Genomic DNA, 24,375 nt, shown 5'->3' with positions numbered 1-24,375 from the left:
GTAGTTCAAACAGTAGGACAGAGAGCAAGAAACTCCCGTCTGGACCTTTTGAAGAGTTGTTCATTTTTAGTACGCCCAACTGTAGCATGTCCATTAAAACCAGAAATCCCTAGTTAGCTGAATATAGTGTTACTCCCAGAACAGCTTCGTTCATCGTGGCTGTCACCACAATAAGAACGGAGTAACGCTGTGGAGGAGCAGTTACAAAGGCTTACATACATGCACTGTATAACCGCTTCAAAGGCTGGGTCTTTGTTTTATTTTGTTTTTATTTCTTATTAAGAGCACTTACAAATCCACCATAATTCCCTTTTTTTTAGGAAGGAAACAATAGCAGATGAATAGATGCTCATATAGTTAGTAGATTTTTTCCAAGTAAGTGGGTGTATGCAATTTTTATATTTAGAAATGGCAGTGATATATTATTGGAACCTTTATTCTACCTTTCAGGTAATTCCCGTGGAAAAACTGGTCAAAGGGCGCTTTCAAGACAACTTAGATTTCATTCAGTGGTTTAAGAAGTTCTTTGATGCTAACTATGATGGGAAGGAGTACGACCCTGTGGAAGCTCGACAAGGCCAAGATGCTCTTCCCCCACCAGATCCCGGTGAACAGATCTTCAACCTGCCCAAAAAGTCTCATCATGCAAACTCTCCAACTGCAGGTAGTTTGCATCTTTATTCCATTTCTGTCTCTGAAGACAATTATTAACTGTGATCCATTTTACATAAATATTAGTGAAAAATTATTTCCTTGTGCGGGTGGGCCATTCTTTTTACCTTATCATAGGCTTAGCATCTGAGACAGCAGAAATTAACTGCTTGTGGTGCGCTCTAGTTTGGCCCGGCCCTATTGAGCACGTAGGGTCTTCTCCACTGAACCCTTGACATAAACGATGTGGATTCCAGTGATGTCTGATGGTGGAGACAAAGGCACTTAACCTTGTTACTGAATGGGGTATGTGTAAGCGTATTCAAGAACATTAAATGGAGTGTGTTCCTCTCTTACGCCTGCACCGTTATAGGAAATTGCTAGCACAGGCTCTTTTTTTTTTTTTTTTTATGGTGAGAGAAATGCTTCCAAATCTTAAGGGCTGACCAAAGGAAAAAATGAATATATTTCTGGTTTTATATGTGCTTATTGTTCAGATACGCTAGTCCTCTTAAGTGAACAACATACAACTATTGCTCTTTCTCAAAGATACCTTGGTCTTCTAACTTTTTGTTTGTTTGTTTATACTGGGTTTTGCTAGGATAGAGTTAACTTTCTTCATAGGAGATTGTATGGGGCTATGGTTTGGATTTGTGACCAAAACAGTGTTGATAAGACGTGGGTGTTTTGGTTATTGCTGATCAGTGCTTACACAGCACCAAGGCCTTTTTTATTTCTCACACCACTCTGCCAGTGAGGGGGCTGGGGGGGGCACAAGGAGTTGGGAGGGGACACAGCCGGGACAGCTGACCCCAGCTGATCCAAGGGATATTCCATACCATATGATGTCATGCTCAGCAATAAATCCAGGGGAAGGAAGAGATAAGGAGAGATATTTAGAATTACAGTGCTTGTTTTCCTAAGTCACCATTATACATGATGGAGCCCTGCTTTCCTGGAGATGGCTGAACACCTGCCTGCCCATGGGGAGTCGTGAATTAATTCCTTGTTTTGCTTTGCTTGCGTTTGTGGATTTTGCTTTGCCTCTTAAACTGTCTTTATCTCAACCCATGAATTCTCTCACTTTTGCCCTTCTGATTCTCTCCCCCATCCCGCCAGAGGACAGTGAGCGAGCAGCTGTGGGGGGCTGAGCTGCTGGCTGGGGTTAAACCATGACAGTGTTTCTGGAACAGGCCAAAGGACTAGACCTGATCTTTGGTGTTTATGTAGTATGGGCATGACTGGTCACTAAGCAGATGCCACTTTTTGATAACTGAGAGTTAAGTGAACAGGAAAGCAGCTAACATTTAAAAAAAAAATAATAAAAAATCACTAAACAAGTGTTACTGGGGTTGATTGCCTGTATGCATATAAGTTTGTGCATACAGAAACACACATACACACACAATTAATTCCTTTATTGGTTTGTTGTGGGTTTACCTTATTCATGCTAACCCATTCCTCAAATAAGGATTGATTTTCAGTTGGCTTAAATCTGTGACCTGTCTTCTCGTGGACTCAGATACACACCAGTACTGGCAAAGGGAAGGAGCAGGTATGAGGCACCCTCAGTTTTAGGCTGGCTTATGCTCTGGAATCATACCCGGATTTCAGCATTCTGCTCTGATCATTTCTGACGTCAAAGTGGGACATACTTGGCCAGCTGCCTTCAGCTCATTAGTGCTTCCAGGAAATTGAGCACCTAGTAGCAGGCCAGTGCTGCTCTGGGCTTCTAAAGTTTGTTTACATCTTTGTTTTGCACCATCTTGTGTCTGAACTTTTGAATTTCAGGGCCTGGTATGCTGTAATTTCCCATGTGATATCTTGCACTCCCTTTGGAGGAAAAAAAAAAAACAACAAAAAAACCACCAAAAAAACCCAAAGCAAAACCAAACAAAAACCACCACCAAAACAAAACCAAGTGCTAATGTCGCAATGTTGTCCAATGGAGAAATTGGAAAAGATACTTCTACTAAATACAGACTTTACCATGCTTGTTAATTCTTCTTGCAGATGGTCTGTTTTTACCAAAGTCACAAATGTGTCATCCAAATTAAAGCTGTGGAGGTCGCAATCCTAGAAAAATAGAATAGCCACCGGAGTAGAACCAGCCAGCTGATATGGAAGATAATGCAGTGATTTCGCGTCGTGTTGCTGATTGTATGAAAAGCATGTCCTATGCCTTCCCAGCCCTTGAATGGAATAGGACAAATGAGGTAGTGTGATGAGTTTTGGTAAGATCCTGTGGCTGTGAAAGTTAGCTTTTTCATGGAAAGCTTCCTTCATTATTAACTTAGGTGTTGTCCAGCAGTATGACAGGCAGGATGCTAGTTTATTATCCGTTGAGCTGAGGAGGCAGGGTATAGACATTACATGATGCTAGGTGAAATGAGAGTTCTAGCTTTTATTGCTGCTTGCATTTTAGAGCAGGACTATTTCAGTTAGGTGCCAGTCATTCATAGGTTTACTCAATTTCTGGCTGAGCACGTCTTCATTTCACTGATGTGTTGTGCCTTTGTGCCTTGCCTCACCACGTCATGTAGCCTGGTTGCTTGAAAGGATGGGAGCCCTTACTGGGTGTCTGTCAATACAAGATGCTCTGGGAGGAGTGCCGTATGCGTCTGCGAGTTTGTGTGTGCGTTGTCTCCTGTTGTTTGGGATTAAATTGGGGTGATGTGGAAGCAAGTCCTGGGTAGCTGGGAAATTGCCATCAAAGATGTTCTTCTGTACCATTGTCTTGTGCATATGCATGCTTAGCTGGACATGAAGGAGTATTCATTACAGTTATTATAGGACCCATAATATGCCCATGTGAGCAAAACAGGTTTAGCCATTTATACAAAAAGGGCAAAAAAGAGAAGGTCTCATGAGTTCTCCTACAGCAGGTTAAGAATTCCCAACCCCATGTGGAGCTTCATCTTCCTTGATGATGCAGGCTTAAAGAGGGAATACATGCCCATGAGTAAGGACAACATCAGGTGGCATAGTTTAAACTGCTATCTATGGCTTTGATGTTGATTATTTTGTTTTTCTACTTTCCTGGGTCTGGTGAAATGGCTGAGGTTTTGGGCATGGCGGTACTTCCACTGGCTTTGTTGTGGGAGCAGTGAACATTGTGGACTGCTTGATGCAATAACCTCTTACATCAATGCAGCAAGCATTTGCCAGCATCTGTAGCAGTTTGCCACAGTAGCTTGCCTCTTTTTTGTACATTTTCTTCTTTTAAATCATTTTTGATTTGAGTGATTTGTGCTATGTTAACACTGAAGTTTTGAAATCTTAGTACTGCCTTGTTTCAGTTCATTAACGAAACAAAAAGAGGCAGTAGTGAGAGAAAATAAAGAACCCAGAAGATCTTTCAACATAATCCAAAAGTTTTTAAACAGTGTACAGTGGACATACCTAAATGTATGCATCTATTGTTTAGTGTCAGGAGCAAGCAGACATATGGGTATTCATTCATACTATATTTTTTGTTTTGACAGCCTTTTAAATATGCCTATTCAAAATTGATCAAATATATAAATTTCTAAAGGAATAATTTATTTAGCTACTAGTAATTTCATATGTGTTTCAGGTAATTTCTGTTGTTCTACGGAATAACTCTTCTAGTGCCCTTTGCCGGAGTTTTGGTTTTGAGTGATTTAGGAGGTGCTGATCTCTTTAATTATTCATAACTGCTTTATAACACTCTGTTCTAACACTGTGTTTTCCGAGGTAGACTAAGATATGTCTTTCAGTTAACAAGAAAGTGGTCAAATCCCTAAGGACTGCTCTGAAAGCTTACCCAAAAAGTTAACTGGCATGAGTTAGAATTATTTTTGGTATTTTAATCTGACACTAAACCTTGACAAGACCCATAGTATCAGGTAGCTGCTTTCCGTACCTGTACATAGGTATGTACCTATATCTCCACAAATGCGGAGTGTGGTCTTTATTTAATTTTTAAAAATGCCTTTAAAACAACCCAAAACTGAAGAAATCTGAAAATGCAGCGGTTTTTGTGTTAATCAGGGAGCAGGCCAGCAGCCATGGCCTTACCCCTTCCAAAGGCGATCGACTGAGGAGTCAGCACAGGTCAAGGATAATGCAGCTCAGAAATGGAAGCGTAAATAGGTCCCTGCAACTAATCTGCCGTGCCACCCTCGTGTCGCCTCGTCCTTTCCTTGAGAGACAGAGCCGATTTGCCGAGCTGATGGCGGTATGGTGGGTGGATGGCTTTGGTAACACGTGTAAAAGGCTGCTTCTAGAAAGAGAAGGAGCAGCAAGGATTTGCCAGGTAAATGCAGCTCCCTGTTAGGGGAACGAGTGTGTTTGCATCCTTCGAGGAGTGGAGCCAGCAGCACAGACCACCGCTGCAGGCTCTCTGCCAACAGCACCACAGCTGCTTTTAGATATAAGGCCATCTGCCAGCCCTGAGCCGCCTTTCGATCTCCCACAGCCTCCGCTCTTCTCTAATGCAGTGGTAAACAGCCTACAGATGTAGCATCAAAATTGTGGTAAGGGATTAAAATATTAGGGCACTGTTGTTTGTGCCAGTTCTAATGCTCCCTGTGGAAAAGAGCAGAAAAGGCTTCATCTGATCAAATTGAAAATGGTGATCAGGTTGTCAGGATTTCAGCTTAGTGCCTTATGTAAGTATTCCTGTATGTCAGAGCAAATCTCCATGGAGCGCTGCTTTGTGTATGGGTGTGGGGTGTCAAAAATACACAGGTAAAAGACAGCTTAATAAAATTAATTACTTACCTGTAAACTAATAACGCGATAGGTTCTTGGATCTGAAGGCTGTTAGATTTTTTAGTTTGAAATATTCAGTGAGAGCAGGCTGACTAAAGCAGAGCTGGAAAATACTGGAGGATCACATGAGCGCTAAAAATACTCACGCTATGACAGCGAAAATAACCAGGGCAGAATGAACTGTTTGTGCACGAATGCTTTATACATCATGTGCCATCGAAAAACCAATTGCACAAGAAAAATACTGATTTTCTTTAGGGAAACGGTATATCCTACTGTGGCAGATGTGCTGTAAATTAATTTTGAGGGATAAAAATATGCAACGAAACTAGTCTTTATTTTAGCAGCTCATGATACGATTAGGACTCCTGGGAGACTGGGGAGCTCCTAATGCTTTTTTTTTCCTTTGCTTTCCACCAAAACATGCTACCTCTTTCCCCAGGTGGCAGGCAGTTGGTATTGGCAATGGGAACGTGAGCTCACGGTGGTGCGGTGCTCCAGGGCAACGTGGCAGAGCTGGAGATGGGAAGAGCCGCGGGGCGACAAATTGAAAATGCTTTTGTGCCTAGTTCATACGAGGCCAAGGAATTGTACTAGCCGACGGGAACAGCGTGTGCAGTGACAGTGCTGGCCTGGGAGGAAGAGAGGAAAGTGGCTCAGCCTTAGTACAGACACACCTCCTCTTGCCAGCATGGGGAGAGTTTAATTTTTAAACCCACTGAGCCTGAGAATTCAGACCGTGAAGCAATGCTGCTTGCAGTGCAGGAGCCAGGACCTTTTTTCTAGAAAGAAGATTGTGTTTGAAAAACAGTGGTGAAAATTGCTGTCTTAATTTTCAGTGTACTATGGGTGTGGTTTGCATGTCTGTGTTGCTCAAATTTTTGCATGATCTTTCATATTTCAACATGCATTGCTTCGCATATTTTCTTTCAGATTTGCCTTTTGAGACTGCTCTCTCCTTATAGCTAAGCAGATAGTTGAATTTTAGAAAATGCAGAAACATTTAGAAAAAGGTTTTTAAGAGCATTTCAAATGTTAATGTATATTCTTCTGTTGAGCCTGTGTGGAATGGTTTCATCCATGGAAGATGAATGCTTGCATGCTCGAAGATGTTTCTAGAGAAAATAGGGGTTTCAGTTGAGAACAATTAATAGTTGCCATTAAATTGTTGGTTATTTTAAACCTAACGAAAAGTCTTCATTTACGATGGGGAAAAGGCTGTGGTTAGTTCCCATCTATCAAATCACCTCCTATTAAAGACGAACTGAGGGAGTCAGGCCATCAACAAAACTCTTTCATCTGACAGGTAGACTCCATTGTATGTTCTTGCTTGGATTGCTCTGTTGAAATTTTTAAAAGGTGCTTCAGTTTCAAGTGTTTGTACACACTTCTCTTTGCCGCAGCGATGATCAATGTAGGGCTCATCAGACTGTGCTGTAGCCAGCGGCAGCGGAGGTGTGGAGAGCTGAGGGGACAGAGGGGTCCTGCCACCCAGGGGAAGTTGGTACCACAAAATAATTAGGCAGCTGCACCACAGCATGTTGGGATGCTGAAAGTAGAGTCCGATTTTGTCTGAGGTCATTTCATTCCCATTAAGCATCATTTGTCATCACTTAACGCTATTAAGCATCCCTAAATTGAGCAGTTTCTTGCATCCCAGTGTAGCTGTGACAATTAAGTGTGTGTGAATATTAATTCATCTACTGTTCTCACTCATTTGTTTTAAGTGGGTGGAGAGTTTTTCTTAGCTTATGAAGAAGTTGCTAGCTCTGTGGCCTCTTTGGGTTTGTTTCTTCTTCTGTGGCACAAGTCAGGAATATTCATTTTATGAAATCCTTTAATTTGACTGAAGATAGACTGTGAGTGATTCCCAAATTCCACTGAAGCAATGGTTGTGTGGGCTCGCCAAGTCTCATGCTTGCCCAGGGCTTCCGTTGCTCTCCATGCCATCCTCATGCACATCCACAGTGTATTCATGCACGTGTTTTCTTGGAATTTTACATAAATATTTAACGGAATACTAATTACTCATATGGCTTCAAGGAAGATTTATCTCTAAATGTTAAATAGGTCCCTTGTCTGCAAGACTGTGCCTGTGATGTAAAGTGAGCTGGAATTCACAGCCTAGCTTTGTTGTGCCAACATCCACTGTTTTAAATTGCAGAAGTCTACATCGGTTTGTAAAGATTTTATCTTTAGCAAAAAGAATAGTGAAGCTGAAAATGTGGAGGATATATTTAATTATGATGGACTGACTAGTAATTGTTTTTGGAGCACCACAGACAGAAACCTGTAATGTACTTCAGAGCTGGTTCATCTAACGTTTCAGTACAAGAACAAAATAATTTGTCTTTCAACTGAATTTATTTTTCCTATCTCTCCTGGTGTTATGTGGGCAGGTACAAAAAGTCATTCAGGTGCTAATTGAAGCAGCTGTGATACTGTTTACAAAGAATTCTTGTTGGACCCTGCATTGACCTAAAATCCGAGGATGCTGTCACAGAAGTTCTCACAGAACAGTGGAGGTGGGAAGGCACCTCTGAGATCATCCAGTCCAACCCCTCTGCTCAAAGCAGGGTCACCTAGAGCCCATTGCCCAGGACCATATCCAGTTGAGTTTTGAGTTATCTCCAAGGATGGAGATCCCCCAGCCTCTCTGGACAGCTTGTTCCAGTATTTGATAAGCCTCAGAGTGAAGAAGTTTTTTCTTATGTTTAAATGGAATTTCTTATATTTCAATTTGTGCCCATTGCCCCTTGTCCTTTGACTGGAGACCCCAGAAAAGAGCCTGTCTCCATCTTCTTTGTATTCTCCCTTCAGGTATGGATAAGATCCCCCAAGAAGCTTCTCTTCTCCAGGCTGAAACATCCCAGCTCTCTCAGCCCTTCCTCATACGTGAGGTGCACCAGTCCCTTAGTCATCTTGGTGGCCCTTCATTGGACCCTTTCCAGTATGCCCACATCTCTCTTGTGTTGGGGAGCCCTGAACTGGACCCAGCACTCCAGATGTGCCTTATCAGTGCTGAGTAGAGGGGGAGAATCACCTCCCTCAGCCTGCTGGCAATGCTCTTCCCAATGCAGCCCAGGAGGCTGTTAGCCTGCCTTGCTGCAAGGCTACGTTGTTGGCTCATGCTTAACTTGGTGTCCACCAAGACCCCCAGGTCCTTTTCTGCCCCACCGCTTTCCAGACTGTTGGCTGCCAGCATGTCCTGGGGCATGGGGCTGCTCGTCTCCAGGGGCAGGGCTCTGCACTTCTTTTTGAACATCCACAGTAAGCTTGGAAAGGAATTGGTAATGGGTAACATCTGTGGTGCCGATTACAACACAGTTCTCTCAGTGGTCAGTGACAAGAGCTGGTTATCAGATTTTTATTTTTTCTATAAAATACTTGTATAAAATTTTGTGCTTTCTCAGAATATGTAAATGGGTTATATATAAATATTTTCATAGAAGATACGGCGTTGGACAGAATTTAAACTGCTTGGATTATATAGCCCCTCTGAGCAATGCATTAGGAGTTATTCCACAATTGCACTAATTGACTGCAAAGCCATTGTAGTGCTCAGTAGCAAAGTCATTAAGCTCTACCAAGATCTTTCATCTCTGTTTAGATATCTGTCTGTCTCAAGTACTTTGCACTACTCTGCCAACCAGCATCCTTTAATTCTTTTATGAAATTAAGCTTCTGTTAGAATGGGAGGCTTACCTCTGAGCTGATGCTAAAACTGATGTTTCAGAATAAATGTGCAGTAGAGCTTGCTTTTTTTTTTCCTCCAGGAAATTTTAAATTAGCAATCCCTAGGCATTCTTTGTTGCAATTAAGTTCTATCCAGCTGTCGCTGATGTGGTCTGAAATGCTCAGGTTAGTTGGCTGGTTTTTATCTGTGTTACTGAAATTGGAATGTTGTGTTCATTTAAGAGCTGATCCTGAGCAACGGAGCAAAAGTCGATTTCTTTTGATTTGTCTGGACTTTATAAAGCTTAGTAACACTTTGCTGTAGAAATTCAAAAGGCTTTGTTGTTTTCAAAGGAGGGCAGAATATAACGTGGTGTATTGGTGCTATCCAGCCCTCTCTGTCCGCAGGCAGTGGTGCTGTGTGCTTGCTCAGCACGCTCTGGGAGGGCCCTCAGCTGCAAATTAGAGAGAATACCTGGGGATTAAAGGTTTGTGCCTGCTCTGTCCTTAGCTCTCTCTGCAGGTTACAAAGGGATGTGTACGTAATGATTTGGCTTTCTGTGATCAGTACCCCGATCTACAAAGAACTAGCTTGCTTCGTAGGGCTGTTGAGCATGAAAGGGAGCAATGTGCCGTGGGTGCACAAACGTGCCTTGCTTAGGTCTTGCGCCGTGACCCCCAGGAGAAGTGGTGAAGAGCTGAGAGGCTGGGGGATGCTGCCCTAGAAAAGCTGAACGGCTTCTCCTGTGCCGGCCCTTGCTGCCTAGGGAGGGTCCGGTGCTGCCTTCCAGGAGAGGAAGGGTCCTTGGTAGAGGGGGAAGCTGCATCGACCGGCCAAGGTTTCACATCTGAAGGTTCATAGCTTGTTTTATAGCATTTAATTTTCAGTTGATATCCTGAACTGCATCTTGTAGGTGTACAATACAATAAGAAATAAATGTTGATACCTTGGGTTAGATACATATATATTATAAATGTTGTATAGGTAGCTGTTGCAGTTGCATGTGATACAAGTACTCATTAAATGACTTCAGACCGACTAGAATGCTATAGGCCAAGTGATTATTTCATATGTGTGTTTATCTTGCGTATTTTGACACTAGTTTTCTTCCATTTATCTGCTAATCCAAATGAAAATGTTTTTTCTGGCTTTGAGAGCATCTTAACAATCCTACTCTGAAGCAGCTGATTTTTTAGTTAGCCAAAATATGGACTGAACCTGGAAAGTATTGAAGGCAGGGTGCTAAAGTTTATGAAATATCCTGAAGAAAGAAATAGCAGCAAAAGATCTTGGCATTTTTAATGTTTTTCCACAAATGATTTATTCTTTGCTGATCTAAGTATGATGTGAAAAGAAGTTGAATTTCAGGCACCTGCACAACATTGAATTTTCCCAACTTTAGGAAGTCTTTGTACTGTATCTGAAATCTGCTAGAGGTGAGTTTGTGTATGCAATTAGACATGGAAGATATTGGAGTCACCAGTTTCTAAAAAAAAAACCCCAAAACATATAATATTTTTTTTCTTATCTGTCGTATTAAAGAGCATAGAAAAGGAGGATGAGCATCTTGCACAGAAATGTTTACACGTACTAACTGAATTATCAAGTTGTTTATTTGTGTTCTGTTGCCATCAGATGACCTAGATAATACGGAGTTATCCTTAGAGGCGGGGGGAGATGCTTGTTACAGAGAGAGGCCTGTGACTAAATCAGGAAAGCTTAAGCAAGCTTGATTAAATGACCCATTGCCGCTCTCCTTTGCCATCACTTTTCAGCTCCTCCAAGGGACCCTTGTTCACAGCTCCAGGTCAGTGAGACCGTGTGAGCTCCATGGTTTGGTCATACGGACAGCCCCCCAAGTTGCCTCTCTCCCCCTCCTGCCTTTCCCTGCCGCCTTGTGATTTCTTCCTGGGAATACCTTTGTAAAACATTGGTTTTACACTGAATTGCTTTATTAAAAGTGTTGTCTTACACTGGGGCTACATTGTGGAAATGACAACTTAGAACAATTCGTAGTGTGCTATAAATCGAGTAATCGTATGGGAGGAGCAGCCGGTGAGGTGGAAGGTAGCGCTGAGAAAGCTGGGGCAAATCCCTCTGGAATTGGTGAACTGCCAGCTCAGAGCTCAGCTGGGAGCTGGGTGCTTGCTGGATTTGGGCTTTTTCCCGCACCCTGTGTGGCCCAGGCGTCAGAGCCAAGAGCATTTGATGGTGGAGGATGGCCATGGAGCCCATCAGCATGCCTGGAGAACTGTATTTTTCTTGTTGAAAGAAACAGTGATAAATGTGGGTGCTACAGAGCAGGCCTTCTGATTCACATGCCTGATTTAATAAATCAAATAAAATAGGAGAGAAGGGGCTGCATTTCTGTTCCATCTTCTTAACCCCAGCAATTTTTGTACCAGATGTATGTCTACTGCATCTGAAATTTATTCCTAGTCAGAGGGAATAAGGAAGAGGCTGGGAGTCGGAGTACAGTGCTTGTGGGAGCCGAGGCGAGGTGGGGGGCCGTGAGCCGGGCACTCGTGTACCGGGGCTGAGGGACCAAATCGAACCGCCGGCGACAAGGAGAGGAAAGATGGAGAGGCAGAGCCAGGTGTGAGGAGCTGGCTGTGGGGTTCGTGTGAAGGCACTGCAAACCCTGTCACACAAACGTTCCTCTGCTTGGGCGTTTGTGTGCCACAGGCGTTGTGAAAAAGAGTACCTGTACGCACTTGTTACTTGCCAGTTTTGCTGGTGAAGATGTTGCTCTGTATTCTGGCAGGTTTGCAGTACAAGTAATTAAAGATGGGAAAACCTAAGCAGATCAAAACTCATCTCTTGGTCACTATGGCAACTGTGAGTTCACCGATGGATTTAATTCTGCATGCTCTGTCTGAATTTCAGTGCCCTTGTCTCAGGGATGGTTTACATTTGAAAATGAGGGAAATACAGAGGCAGTTTAGCTGAGTTTATTTCAAATCTGTCTTTCTCCAGGGAAATTGAAGATAGATATGTACACTAAATATTGAGCTGGGGGAATGGTGTGTTAACGGCCTATTTTTTAAAGCTGGAAGCTGCTGAGAGCTAAGGGAACTTTATATTCTTAGTTGGATGTTTATTTTCGTTTGAGAGTTACTTCACTCTCAGTAGCAAACTCAAAGTAAAACTGCTAGAAAATGTGGTTTTTCCTTTCCCAAGGAGTAGCAGCACGGGAACTTCCTCTGCTGTCACCTTGAAGTAAGAGAGAGAATGGCTGTCTGTAAAACAAATACTTTTGTTTTGGTACCAGATTAATAGGAATGCATTTATTATGGAGATAAATCTTTATTGTTATTTATTTATCGTATCTTGCAGGTGCTGCTAAATCCAGTCCAGCTTCTAAACCAGGATCAACACCTTCTCGCCCATCTTCAGCAAAAAAAGCTGCACCAAGCAGCTCAGCATCCAAATCAGATAAAGATTTGGAAACTCAAGTCATACAGCTCAGCGAACAGGTAAATTTGCTTTAGGCATAAAATTAGATGCATGCATTGTCACAGGCAGGCATGAAATCTAATATTGCCCTCTGTTGAATGATGCTCTCCAGAATTATGAAGGGACAAAAGATCGAAATAGCTCAGCTGGGAAGAAAAAAAAAATGATTTATTGTTAAAAATAACATCTGACAGAGGTGACTGATGTTTGCCAGTATTTTTAAAAGGTGATCTTAGGAATGACAGGTAAGTCTTGCTGAAGTATGATAATTTTATTAGATGTTGAAATGTATGTTTTATTTCACTTGGATAGGAAAAATCTCAGTAGTGTCTTTGCTCTTGTGTGTTATAAATTTGAAATAAGTCATTTTAATGCGTTGTTGTGGAGAAAACAAACCTGTTTGCAATACCAAGGAGTTAGAGATTTGCAGCTGAATCAAGACTAGCTCATTGCACTTGGCTTTCTGGAAGGAAGGCGTTAAGAAGGTAATACGCCTTTTTCATTTAAAAATGTGATCACCTTTGTGAGAATACTTAGTGATATTATAAATAACGTTCTACAATATAATTAATAAAGCGTCAGAATTTCTTTAATGTTAGGAATGTAAGGGCTTTTCATTTACGCTATGGAGCTTTACACCACTCTGTCATTTCTGGACATGCAAGAGTATCTGCACTGGACGTGAATAAATACTGCATCTGGCTCAAGACTGTGCTGTCAGAACGGTGTAAATGCCACTAGTATAAATGATGCCTGATGCCTGTATTTGTCCTGGATGAGGGAAAATGGAAAGGAAAAACCTCGTATTTTACAGTCTGAGCTGACTGGCAGCTGCATTCAGGAAGAAGTCATTATTCTGGATCAAGTATAATTTTCCACAATTAAGAGCATTTCAGCTTCAGGCTTTCATTGACCTGAACAGCAAAGATTTAGGTTTGTGGGGGCACTGTTTGCAAATGCTTGGTCACTGTTCTGCACTTAAAGGTGGTAGATGGATAGCCACATCCCAAACATGGCATACTGTGGATTCAGGGTGTAATTCTGAGCAGCAGAGCGCACAACAGGGTCCACCAGCCTTCCAAATGGGCTTTTCATTATTGCTGTAACAGAAGGTTTTAATGTTGCACAAGGAATGGGTGTATATATTTTTCATGGAATCTTTTTTTTTTTTTTTAATCAATTAAAGAGTGGAGTTCAAACGTCAGCTTAATGCAACTTAAACCATGACATTTGTACTCAGAAGTCAGAATGTGTTTGTTTCAGGAGGAAGAGTTGGTTGGGATCTGAGCAACATAAAAATATTTGATCTTTACTAAAATAGGCAGTCACTATCACATCCACTGCTGATGTATTCCTAGCACGTTCCATGTGTGAAAACCTTAAGCTTTATATACAAATAACCCTGAGGGGAAACTGATGATTTCCCCCATCACCAAAGAGGAGAAGAAATTTTGAGGATTTGTAGAGTTGATGTTTTAATAGCTAGTTTTTAAGAGACCTCTTCTCGCTGGAGTGATCTGGAAGGCTTTTTTTAAATGCTGGCAGCGTTTGATATCTCATTTCCCACTAATGGTTACTTGTGCACCCTGGGCATATAACACAAGCCAAAAACCCTATGCTGCAAGCAGCTCTGAGCCAGCTTTTTCTGACCCTCAGTCTGAACATGCTGGAAAAGCCAAATTGCCCAGTTTTTACCAGTCTCAAGCAACCAGGGAGATGAGAGCAGCAGCCATTTTTACCCACTTGCTGTCTTGATTTTTACCCAGTTGGTGTCTTGATTATGAGTAAGAAATGTTAACTGTGTAATTGTGTCTGTGGATATCAAATTCCCACATGGCTGTAACAGACTTTTTTTCAGACCTTTCATGGATGGCAGCTAAGAGAGAAAGGGAGATTGAAACATCTGAACTTCCAAGCAGTTTGTAGTGGAAAATTTTATGTAGTGGGGATGTCCGTACACTGTATTTTACCATAGGGTAGATTAATGAGCTATTTGCAATAATTGTAAGCCGTCCATAACATTTGCTAGTTTAACAATCTTAAAGTTTCTCTAAAAATGATCTTAGTTATTGCCTTGGTCTGTGCTAGTAACTTGAACACTTCTGAGGAATGTCACTGTGCGCTGGAACTTGATTACCCATAGCATTGAAATACTAAAGTGGTCCTTGCTGTGTTTTTGGTCTGTGCCAACTAGCACTCTCCCAAAGAGTTTCTGAGTGCAGCTAAGGAGACAACACAGACCAGGGACCATTACATACGGAGAAGGGACCTTTACGTGTGGAGAACGGTCCCAGGCACCGTTCATTGTATGCTAGTATACACACAGTTTCATAAAACAGCACCATCTTGGCTGCATGTCTACAGCATGTGCTTCATCTCCAACCTGGTTCTGCAGTCCTGTGAGTATTCATACTACCAGTAAGTGCCATCAGAGAAAAGACCAGTTAGTAAGAACTGCTGCCTTTGCACCCGTTAGCTGAATTGCAGAGGGTTACTTCTGGCCCAGAAACAGAGCGTGGGAGTTAATGGGCACTGTTCCTCATACAGGATCGGCCTTTTGGCATGTTCACAGAAGAAAAAAGTAGGATGTGGATGTGCTAAATATCTGAAGAAAAACAAATTAATATGTCAGAATCAGGTACTTGATCTATAACTGAAGAAAAGCATATCTGGTTTGGTTATAACAATGTTTACTGTATACTGTAGTTAACTACGTGCATATAGTGTGCATATATGTGCATAGTTTAATGATTCTGTTTCATAAAACAGAGTGAATGTGATAGAATGAAAACAGGAGAATGGCTTCATAGTAAATAGATCGGAAAGGGAGATGGTCTGAGCTATTAGCTGCCAGTGTTTCAGCTGAAGTTCATTGTCTTCCCAAGCTCTAGCAAGCACAGAGCAAGAGATCTGGAAGCAGTTACATTCTTGTTCTGTCTGGATGCAGGCGTTGCTCTCAAGGAATATGCTGCTGCAGGTCCAGAAGACACATCTTAAATGTGAGATCTTCATCTATAGACCAAAATATTGTAACCTCTTGTTTCATTTTGCTATTCCTACTTTCATGAATAAATAGTTAATTTTAAGGTGACTGGTCATTGTATCAATCCTAGATTCAAACTGGCAAGAGAGGACTTGGGTGTCATGCTCAGGCAACCGGTCGGAGATGGGTTGGTTAGGTGAATGAGGTGCTCTGAGATCCTGCCCTGGTAACAGGTCAGCTCTGCGGTCTGACACCTCTGAGAGTGCAATCAAAGGTCAGAGAAAGGCATTGCTAGCTCAGCAGTTATGGAAAAATGAACTGATAAGATTTAGTAGGCTGTCAAAGTGGTGTTTGGACTCTGCTGGTGTTTTTACTAGTTGAAGGAAATCAATTAGCTTGCAGTAGAACTGGCAACCCAGAACTTTCTATTAAATTGTATCAGTTCACTGAAATGTAGCCTGATGTGATTTAATTTATTTAGCATGTTTTATTTAGAAAGTCATTTGTATAATTGCAGACCTTAAAACGTGGATGCTAATTTGGCTGTAATTTGGATGTGAGTGAGGTCAGCATGTTTACTGTAGACAGCTTCATCTGTGGTTATTTCTGTTGGTTGTTACACTGCTGTCCGCCAAATTTGAGAGCACTTACACATTATCCTGATTGTGTATACCCCGTTGCACAGTAGTTTATCTGTTATGCTCCCACAAAATTGTTCTTTTTAAAAATATATATTTATGTCTGTGTATATATATGTATAAAAATATATTGCAACATCTGTCATGATTTATATGAAGCCTAATTATTAACAGCGATGTTGCCCAAAAATGATTTGCAGCAGTCCTAGTGGTGAACTTGAGGCTGACTTGAAGACTTCTGTGAACAAGGTTGCAAAGAGAAAGATACTTGGCATTTGAGAGAATTTGTTGATAGAAACAGCACATCAAACAGAGCGGAAAGGCCGTGGTGGAGCCGGTCATGGCATCAGAGTGCCGAAACACGGGTCTATAACAGTATGGTAGGTGGGGAGGCAGAAAAGGAGAGGTGAAAAAACAACACAGCAGTACTCATTTGCAACTAGAGGTCCTTTTAATTTCCTAACTAGACCATGTCCCTTTGAGAGCTTTTCTGCTAGATCTACGTATTTTTAGGCAAGGAGATAGTGTAGGTTTCCCAATAACTGCACATTAATCCAGGCAAAATAATGCAAGTACTGAGCTGAAAGTTTTATTAATTACCATTACATGACACTTCTGGCAGCTTTGCTAGAAGCCAGGTCTTATATAGCCCTGATTCCTGAACTGCTGCTTTGGCTTTCCACATAAAGAGCACTGTTAAAATTGACCTTTAAGGATCAAGGTTAAGATGTATCCAAGAGGCATAATGGGGTAGCCTGATTTACTACTGTTTATTGTGTAAGGTTCAATCAAGCACTTTAAAAAAAAAAAGTGGACTTCATTTTAATTGAATATGTATTTAAGATTGTTTAGCGTGCATAATTTTAGACTGAGTTGTATGTCTGTAGTGCACCGCAGAGCTGATGCGAGGCATAATGGGGTAGCCTGATTTACTACTGTTTATTGTGTAAGGTTCAATCAAGCACTTTAAAAAAAAAAGTGGACTTCATTTTAATTGAATATGTATTTAAGATTGTTTAGCGTGCATAATTTTAGACTGAGTTGTTTTGTCTGTAGTGCACCGCACAGCTGATGCGTTTCATCTTGGTTTATATGCAGGTACATTCATTAAAACTTGCACTTGAAGGCGTGGAGAAGGAAAGGGATTTCTACTTTGGCAAATTAAGGGAGATTGAACTTCTCTGCCAAGAACACGGGGGAGAGAATAATGACCTTGTCAATCGGCTAATGGAAGTCCTTTATGCTTCAGATGAACACGTAAGTTGAAGCTTAATGTCTTTTATTTAGACAAAACAGCTTAATTTCGTAAAAATTTATTGGTACAGTATTGCGTCATGTCCTATATTTAGGTCAGCAGAACCGTAGCAGCTAGGATTTCCATGCCTCCTCCCCCAAAAAGGAAGTTTGCATTTGCAAACAACAGACATTTCAGCCTGGGGAGGGGATTCAGGAGGCCAGTTGCTTGTCACTGCTTCTCGCTGCTTTGGTGTAGGTTTTGTACTCTGTTCACTGAAGTCGATCTGAAAGAGGAGGGGGTGTGTCACAATTTTAAATTGATTTCATATGGTTCTGAGCCTTAGTTTTGTGTTTTCCTCTTTTGCCTTCCTGCATAAAGTCTTTTACTCATGTTCTTCAACATGTTGAAAATCACAGAAATTCTGACAGAGGTGCTGTTCAGTGTCTACAGCTGTGAACCTTCTCTAGCCCATGTGGCAGTGTTGCAATATGTATGGTGCAGGTTGCCAAATATATAATTATATCTGGAGAGATAATGCTCTTTAGCATTTTTTCATCTTGTTGCTATAGGCAAAATTCTTGCTTGTGCAAACCCAATAATCCTCTATTACCAAAATTTCAGAGATGTATTGTCTGCAAGATTAAGCAAGAATCTCATTGCATCTTAGACTTAGCGCTGTAGATGCTGAACAAAGCAAGAAGCTGCAAAGGGTGCTGGTTAAATTCCTCAGATACATTCAGGGATAATGATTCGGTGGAGATTTAGCTGAACTACTCCCATTCATGTTAACTAAATCCCTGTATGCACTGTACTGATGATTGACCCTTCAGTCTCCAGTGACGATGGCTTTGGCTCCAGAACGTATAAGCATCAACTTAATCTCTTGGCAGCACTGTGGTACGGTAGGCTGTTTTAGAGCTGTTCCCAGAAAGCTGTTGCAGCAGTAGTCAGATGACTTAAAATTTTGTATCAAAAGTAGTACGGAAGTAACTACTAACTCACATGCTTTGCTAAAAAAGACCAGTAGAGCATAAATGAAAGTTAGGTGCAAGAGGTTGTTGCTGACAAGGGCCACTGCTCAGATGAGAAGTGACAGGGGAAAGAGGATTTGTTCAACGGTGCGGGGTGAGTGCTAGAGAGGAAAAGGAGAAGGAAAACATTATTTTCACAGGAATAAACAATAAGACAAATTTGCCAGGCACGTGATAACAGGCTAAAAGAATTACATATATATAGCGGTTGGAGAAAATGTCTTCTGGATTCAAGAACAGTGATTTATTTATAAAGCAAAGCCAGAAAAATCCCTCTTTTCCCCATACCCCTACCACATCTGTCTGTTGGCTTAACTAGCAAGTGATTCCCCGCCAAGGAATGCGTTTGTTGCTTTTCTTCCTGTAGTTTTCCTTACTGGCAGAACACATTACAAAATGTTCTACTTCAGTCCACATCCCCATGTTCTGTCTGCTTCCTCCCTCCAAGCCTTTCTCTGTTGAAAGCATCATCCGTGTCTGTGCATGAGGTACGTACAACGACCGTGCCTTTATCTAAAAGGTGGTTGCAGTTGGAGGCCCAGTACGTCACTTCACCAGGAGAGCGCTGCTCCCTCAGAGAAGAACTCAGAGGCCGTTCCCCATGCAATTTTTTTGTACCTTTTAGTTGGGAGACTTGATCTCTTTGTCTTCTGGGGTGCATTTTCTCCTTAGCTTAGCAGATGGACCGTAATTTGCTGAGGAAAGACCCCAGGGCGTTAGCACTAAACCAAAGACTGTGGTTCCCTTGCTGATGCAGATCCTGCCTGCTTTTTGTTTCCAGACTTTGCTGTCTCATTGCCCCGCTTTGCTCTTCCGTTCTGTTTTTTCTCTCTCCGTAATGAATTTGTCCCAAGTTAAATTCTGTCTCTTGCAGTATTTTGCAGGCTAATCCCTTGGTAACAGGAGTTTGGTTTTCCCAGTCCCTGGAGGGGAAATAGCCCCAATTCCCAAACCACAGGCAACTCCAGCATTCCTAGTTTCTTGCTAATGAGTTCCTTGTAATTCCATCTTAGATTTTTTTTTTTTTTAATCTCTGTTTCAGAGTGTCTCAAGTACACAGAGGCAAAGTGGAAAAAAAAAATTACATTAATTTTCAGGGTTTGTGACATTTATAAATGATACTGTGACCATAAGGCTTTTCTTCAGGAAGGGGATGCGCAGTGACGCAGATCACACTTATACTGCACAAGTGATCCCTGGACAAAGCTTGTGTTTGAATATTGTGACTAACTTAAATTTTTTTCAGTTCATACTTCCAATAACTGTTTGATAGCAATTTCAAACGCTTCCTTCCCAGCTGTAATTTAACAGGCATCTACTGTATTTGACATGGCGTAGAGATCACGTCCTATTTTTCATACCAATTGTTCTTATTCAGAAGAGACAAGTCTCCCTTTATACTTAATTTTCTGTTATGCTTAATTTAATCCTCCTAAAAGAAAAATAAGAGAAAAAAAAAAAATCTGGACAGCACTTTTAAGTGGTCACATCTCCCAGTAGCTCATAGGTGTCCCATGAGCATTGTAGGCTGTCAGGTGAATTCTGTGTAGAACGATTCAGAAGTATAGAGTTTAGTCCCTCTAAAAAGCATTCTCCAGAGATTGGATAATTGCGGTATTCATTGAAGAGATTTTTATCAAGTTCATGTCATGGAGAGGGGGTTGTTAATTATTTTTTCAGAATTCCCAGTCATAGTGTAGTTTCAGCTATGTCACTTCATAAGCTTCTGGTTTTTTAATTCAATAAAGGCTAAATTTTTAAGACTGATTTTTTTTTTTTTTTGTCTTGATTTTGATGAGGTTTTGAGTCTTACAGCACAAATATCAACCCATTTGGGTTCCTTGTTTTTAGAGGCTCCCTTTTCTCTTCTCTGTTATAGTTCTACTTTAGACCTCACCATTATGTCTCTGCTTATGCAAGAGGGATGTTGTATCTACTAATGTCATTTAACGACTGACTGATCAGTCTGTAATCCTTTGTAATTTTTAATTACAAATTGCTCATTGGTAATCCTACTTCTTCATCAAAAACATCAAAGTTGACAGAGAACAATGTTAAAAAAGGATACATTTGGGTGGTGGGGAGAAGTGGCGCCTAGCACTCGTGCTATGACTGCTAGAGACAGGATTGAGGCTGCGGATAGTATGTAAAGCATTTGGTCGTATGGTCTTACAGTAGGAGAGCTTCAGACTGATGAAGCAGAGGAGGCTATGTGTCTAGTTATGAAACCTGGAGCCATGTAGGTCTTGGCATAAAGCAAAACTGCAGGAAAGCTTTTGCTTTCCCACATAGGCTGTTCTGGTTCAGTTCATGCAGGAGTTGGGTGGATTGCTGCCATTTGATCTATCAGGTGCACGGCTCAAGTTCTGAAAACAGTTGCTCTAAATGCAGTTGATTTTGTGTCTTTCTGCTCTAGCAGCTACTACATCTGCTGCTGCTTTTGGAAAAGGCACCCACCCCACCAGCAGCTGGTTTTCATAAAGTCTAGCTCTTCAGTCTACAGGCACACCTGAATAGCTTGAGGGAGATGGATCGAAGGGTCAAAAGAGAGCACCTCTCATTGTGGGAGACAGAGATGACCATGGTCGTGTGATCCAAGCCAGAAATAAATGTTCTAAATAAATCTTCCACTACTTTCCTTATTAGAGATGCTATTCAAGGAGATTCCACAGTCCCAAGGTAATTGGACATAGTGACTCTTGTCTTTCCCATTTCATGTATTTATACAAGCTGTACATACTGAGAAGCACGTGTCCAAGTCTCAGAACAACTTCTGAGGTTGTCACGTAAGATTTAGCATTTCCAACAAATGTAAGCGTGGCAAAAGAGGAGCCACCACTCTCCTTCAGAGCTGCAGAATAGGTTCCCAAGCCACTCCCTGTGGTTGGAGGCTTTTCCTATTATACACATGAAAGGACAGCATGTAGGTGACCTATAAAATCTGCATGAGTGGGCATTCTAATAGGTGTGTCTCAAACGCGGCATCTATAGAGCCTATGGAACAGGTGCGTTTCAGAGCAGGTCACATATACGGAGGGTCAGGATAGATGGGGTTAAGGGAAGACAGCTCACAGCACCTAAACAAGCTTTGGTGTTCTCACCCCATTCTCACAGCTGTCAGCTTCTCTCTGTCAAACTCCTGTTCTCTGCAACTCTTGTGCCCTTGCAGACCATCAGAGAAGTTGCAATTTTTAGATACTATGCAAAAAGCTGTTTTGACATGATGTACCTGCTGTATTAATAAGGGCATCGCTCCCCCCAAGGGGCCTTGAGGTGCTAAACTGCAGTTGTTCTGACCGACGTGTGGCTTCTACCTGACTGATAGAAAGTTTGCTTTCAATTGGAATTTGGCTGTTTCTGTATGTGATAAACAGCGGAATATTTCCATTGTATCAGCAAATGTTAGGAACCTTATTCTCCTGTTCCTACCCTTTAGAAATATGGATATTTTATTGCCAGAAGGGAAATATTTTCTTATTGCATAAGCTGCTTTGAACTATTCTGGGAAAACTCAAATTATACCTTCCCTTTTCTTTTAAATTTTGCCTCAGATTTGAAAACTTAGCAGTATCAATTTATTAAAGTTTGTTGTTCAAGTGGCTCACTTCTAACTAAAATTGCTGGGAGCCAGGCGAGTTCTGCAGAGGTACCACATCAGCAATGCCGTGTTTTGCATGGCAACTGTGTGTCTTGGAAAACTGTTTTCCTTCGGAGCTGCCTACAGCGGAGAGCTACTAATGCAGGGCAGAGGGTAGGTGAGGGGGATTTTCTCAGTGAACCCTGCTCCGGAAAGATGGAACCTGCTTCAGAGAAAAGGTATAAATGCAGCTGCCCTTAATGGGAATACAGAAGTAATGCCCTAAGAGTCAGCCAGCCTTTTTGAGCTCCAATACATCCAGGTCAACTCAAGATACCAGGTCTGTTGTCTTTAAATTAGAAATTGTTTGAAACTGGTATCGCCTGCAGTGAGGATCCAGCCTTCCTTTCGGTCAGGGATTCTTCTTGCAATTGCAGTGTATATCTAGAGAGACAGCTCTGGAAATTACTGCGCATAATAACCGTTTGCAGAAGGGAAGTGTTTATTAGTAATTAGTGCTTCAACAGCAGCTCTGTAAATCAGTGAATTCTGGGCTCAATTCTTTTTTCAAAAAAGGTGTGTTTGCAAGTCTTTGGTTACATTTTCTGGATACCACTAAAAATCCCTGCTTTGGTAACCTTTGAACTCTGGCCTTGCATCAGTATATTATTTTGGGACAATAATATATCTGACCTCAGAAAGGAGGCTGAGTTTAACTTTTAAAGCAAGTGATAGTAAAAGTGTCTTGTTTGTTTAGTAATATAAACCTGGAGTGAAGACTGGGTGAAAACTACAGCAGACAGGTTCAGAGATCCTTGGACAAACTGAAAATAGGAGGACATCAGGGTGCTGTGATACAGCATCTCACTGCCTAGCTATTCAAAGTGCTCACTTACTGGAACAGTTAACACTCAGTGATGTTGAAAACTGACACTTTTTCTGGAGAAGCATCAGTACTGCATATGCATTGATTAAAAGCAAAGTAAATACATTTTATCGTGATATGACAAGATGCTGCTTTTCTCAGGTTACAGCTCATTTTGTACTTAGGTGTATGAAAATCAGAAATTACGCTTTAGGCTACAGTGAGCCCTGTGGGGCTGCAAGATTACATGAGAAATGCTTTCCGCTGAAGAATGTTTTGGGGTCTCTTTCTCCCTGCAGGAGAGCCACACAGAAGAGCATGAAGGTGAAGAGCAAGTCCATGAACAGCCCCAGCAGCAGGAGGAGTACTGACTCACCCAGCGTCTCTGACAATTTTCATTTTGTGTGAGAACTTTCTTCTGGAGAATGGAACATGTGCGGCCTCAAACTTGAAATCAGTTCACTCCCAGTCTGCCATTAACATTTATGTACCATAGTGAGTGCCAGCCAACCACTGCATTCTGTACCCATACTTTGCCAAGATGCATTTGCAGACGTCTTCTTTCAGTGTATCTTCCCAAGAGGTTGTAGGGCTACATCACCTACTGTACATCACTGCAACTTCACCACTTGGCTGCTTGAGATTTGTTCTGCTCTTTAAAAAAAAATATATATATTTATTTTTTTTTTCTTTTTCGTCTTAAGTATGATACACTTGTAACTTGTTCTAACATATTTATATTGGCATTTTGTGTGGCAAGAAGTACCGTACCACTAGCTGTGTCTCTCACTTTGTGGTGCTTTTGCGTTTTCTAGTACATCTGCCTTGGGGCATAAATTCGGTTGAACAATTGGTATAAAGGGATACAGTGGAAGTCATACTCAAGCCATAACGATGAGGTGTGTTGTGGAGGAAAATGGTCGTGTTGCTCACATTTATTCCTTTCCTGCCTTCGCAAAATGGAAGGCAGAGCATCTGTTTCACTAGGAGAGATTTAAACCCCTGTGTTAGAAAGCTTGTTAGAAAGCTGCATGGTATGTTTTTTGGCTTATTTCTGGAGGAACAGACATCCACTTAAGTTTTTTGAAAACTCTCCCAGTTTCCTCACTAGTCAACAGACATTTCCCAGCTTTTCTTCCTTCCTGAGGAATCCAGTCCCAGCCTCCAGCTGCAGCTCTGCCTCCGCAGAGCTCAGTGCTGATGGAGGAGAGAAATCTCCTTGACACAAGTGTAGCTGCAGGACACTATCTCTGCCGTTGTACTTGGCTTCCCACCCCTCAGAAGAGGACAAAGTAGGCCAGCCGTTTCTTTACGCTATCCTTCCCTGCTCTGCTGCCCTGCCCATACAAGGATGGAACACAGAAATTTCCTCACTAGTGCAAGGCATGGGGAAAAACCAGCAGGAGCACTAGCCCTGAACCCCCCCGAGCTCCCTTTAAGTGGGTGGTGGACACCTCACGGGTGTTGAGGCTGCTTCCGAAGCACAGAGAGGTAGCGAGGAGCCCTTCTGGAGACAGAGCACCC

General features: G+C 41.8%; 1 protein-coding gene across 1 annotated transcript in view; it reads left to right on the top strand.

The window, feature by feature from the left end:
• MAPRE2 (microtubule-associated protein, RP/EB family, member 2) overlaps nucleotides 1-24,277 on the top strand; it is a 37,925-nt gene extending 13,648 nt beyond the window's left edge. Inside the window, exons 3-6 of the mRNA XM_009697295.1 lie at nucleotides 451-664; nucleotides 12,401-12,540; nucleotides 17,240-17,398; nucleotides 23,151-24,277. Coding sequence (XP_009695597.1) covers nucleotides 451-664; nucleotides 12,401-12,540; nucleotides 17,240-17,398; nucleotides 23,151-23,222 — 585 coding nt within the window. The 3' untranslated portion in view covers nucleotides 23,223-24,277. The remainder of the gene's footprint in view (nucleotides 1-450; nucleotides 665-12,400; nucleotides 12,541-17,239; nucleotides 17,399-23,150) is intronic.
• Nucleotides 24,278-24,375: the final 98 nt, after the last annotated feature.

Source organism: Cariama cristata, unplaced genomic scaffold (genome assembly GCF_000690535.1).
Source record: "Cariama cristata isolate BGI_N322 unplaced genomic scaffold, ASM69053v1 scaffold5543, whole genome shotgun sequence".
Taxonomy (NCBI): domain Eukaryota; kingdom Metazoa; phylum Chordata; class Aves; order Cariamiformes; family Cariamidae; genus Cariama; species Cariama cristata.
Note: the sequence above shows the minus strand (reverse complement) of the source record. Positions and strands in the feature narration are given on the sequence as shown.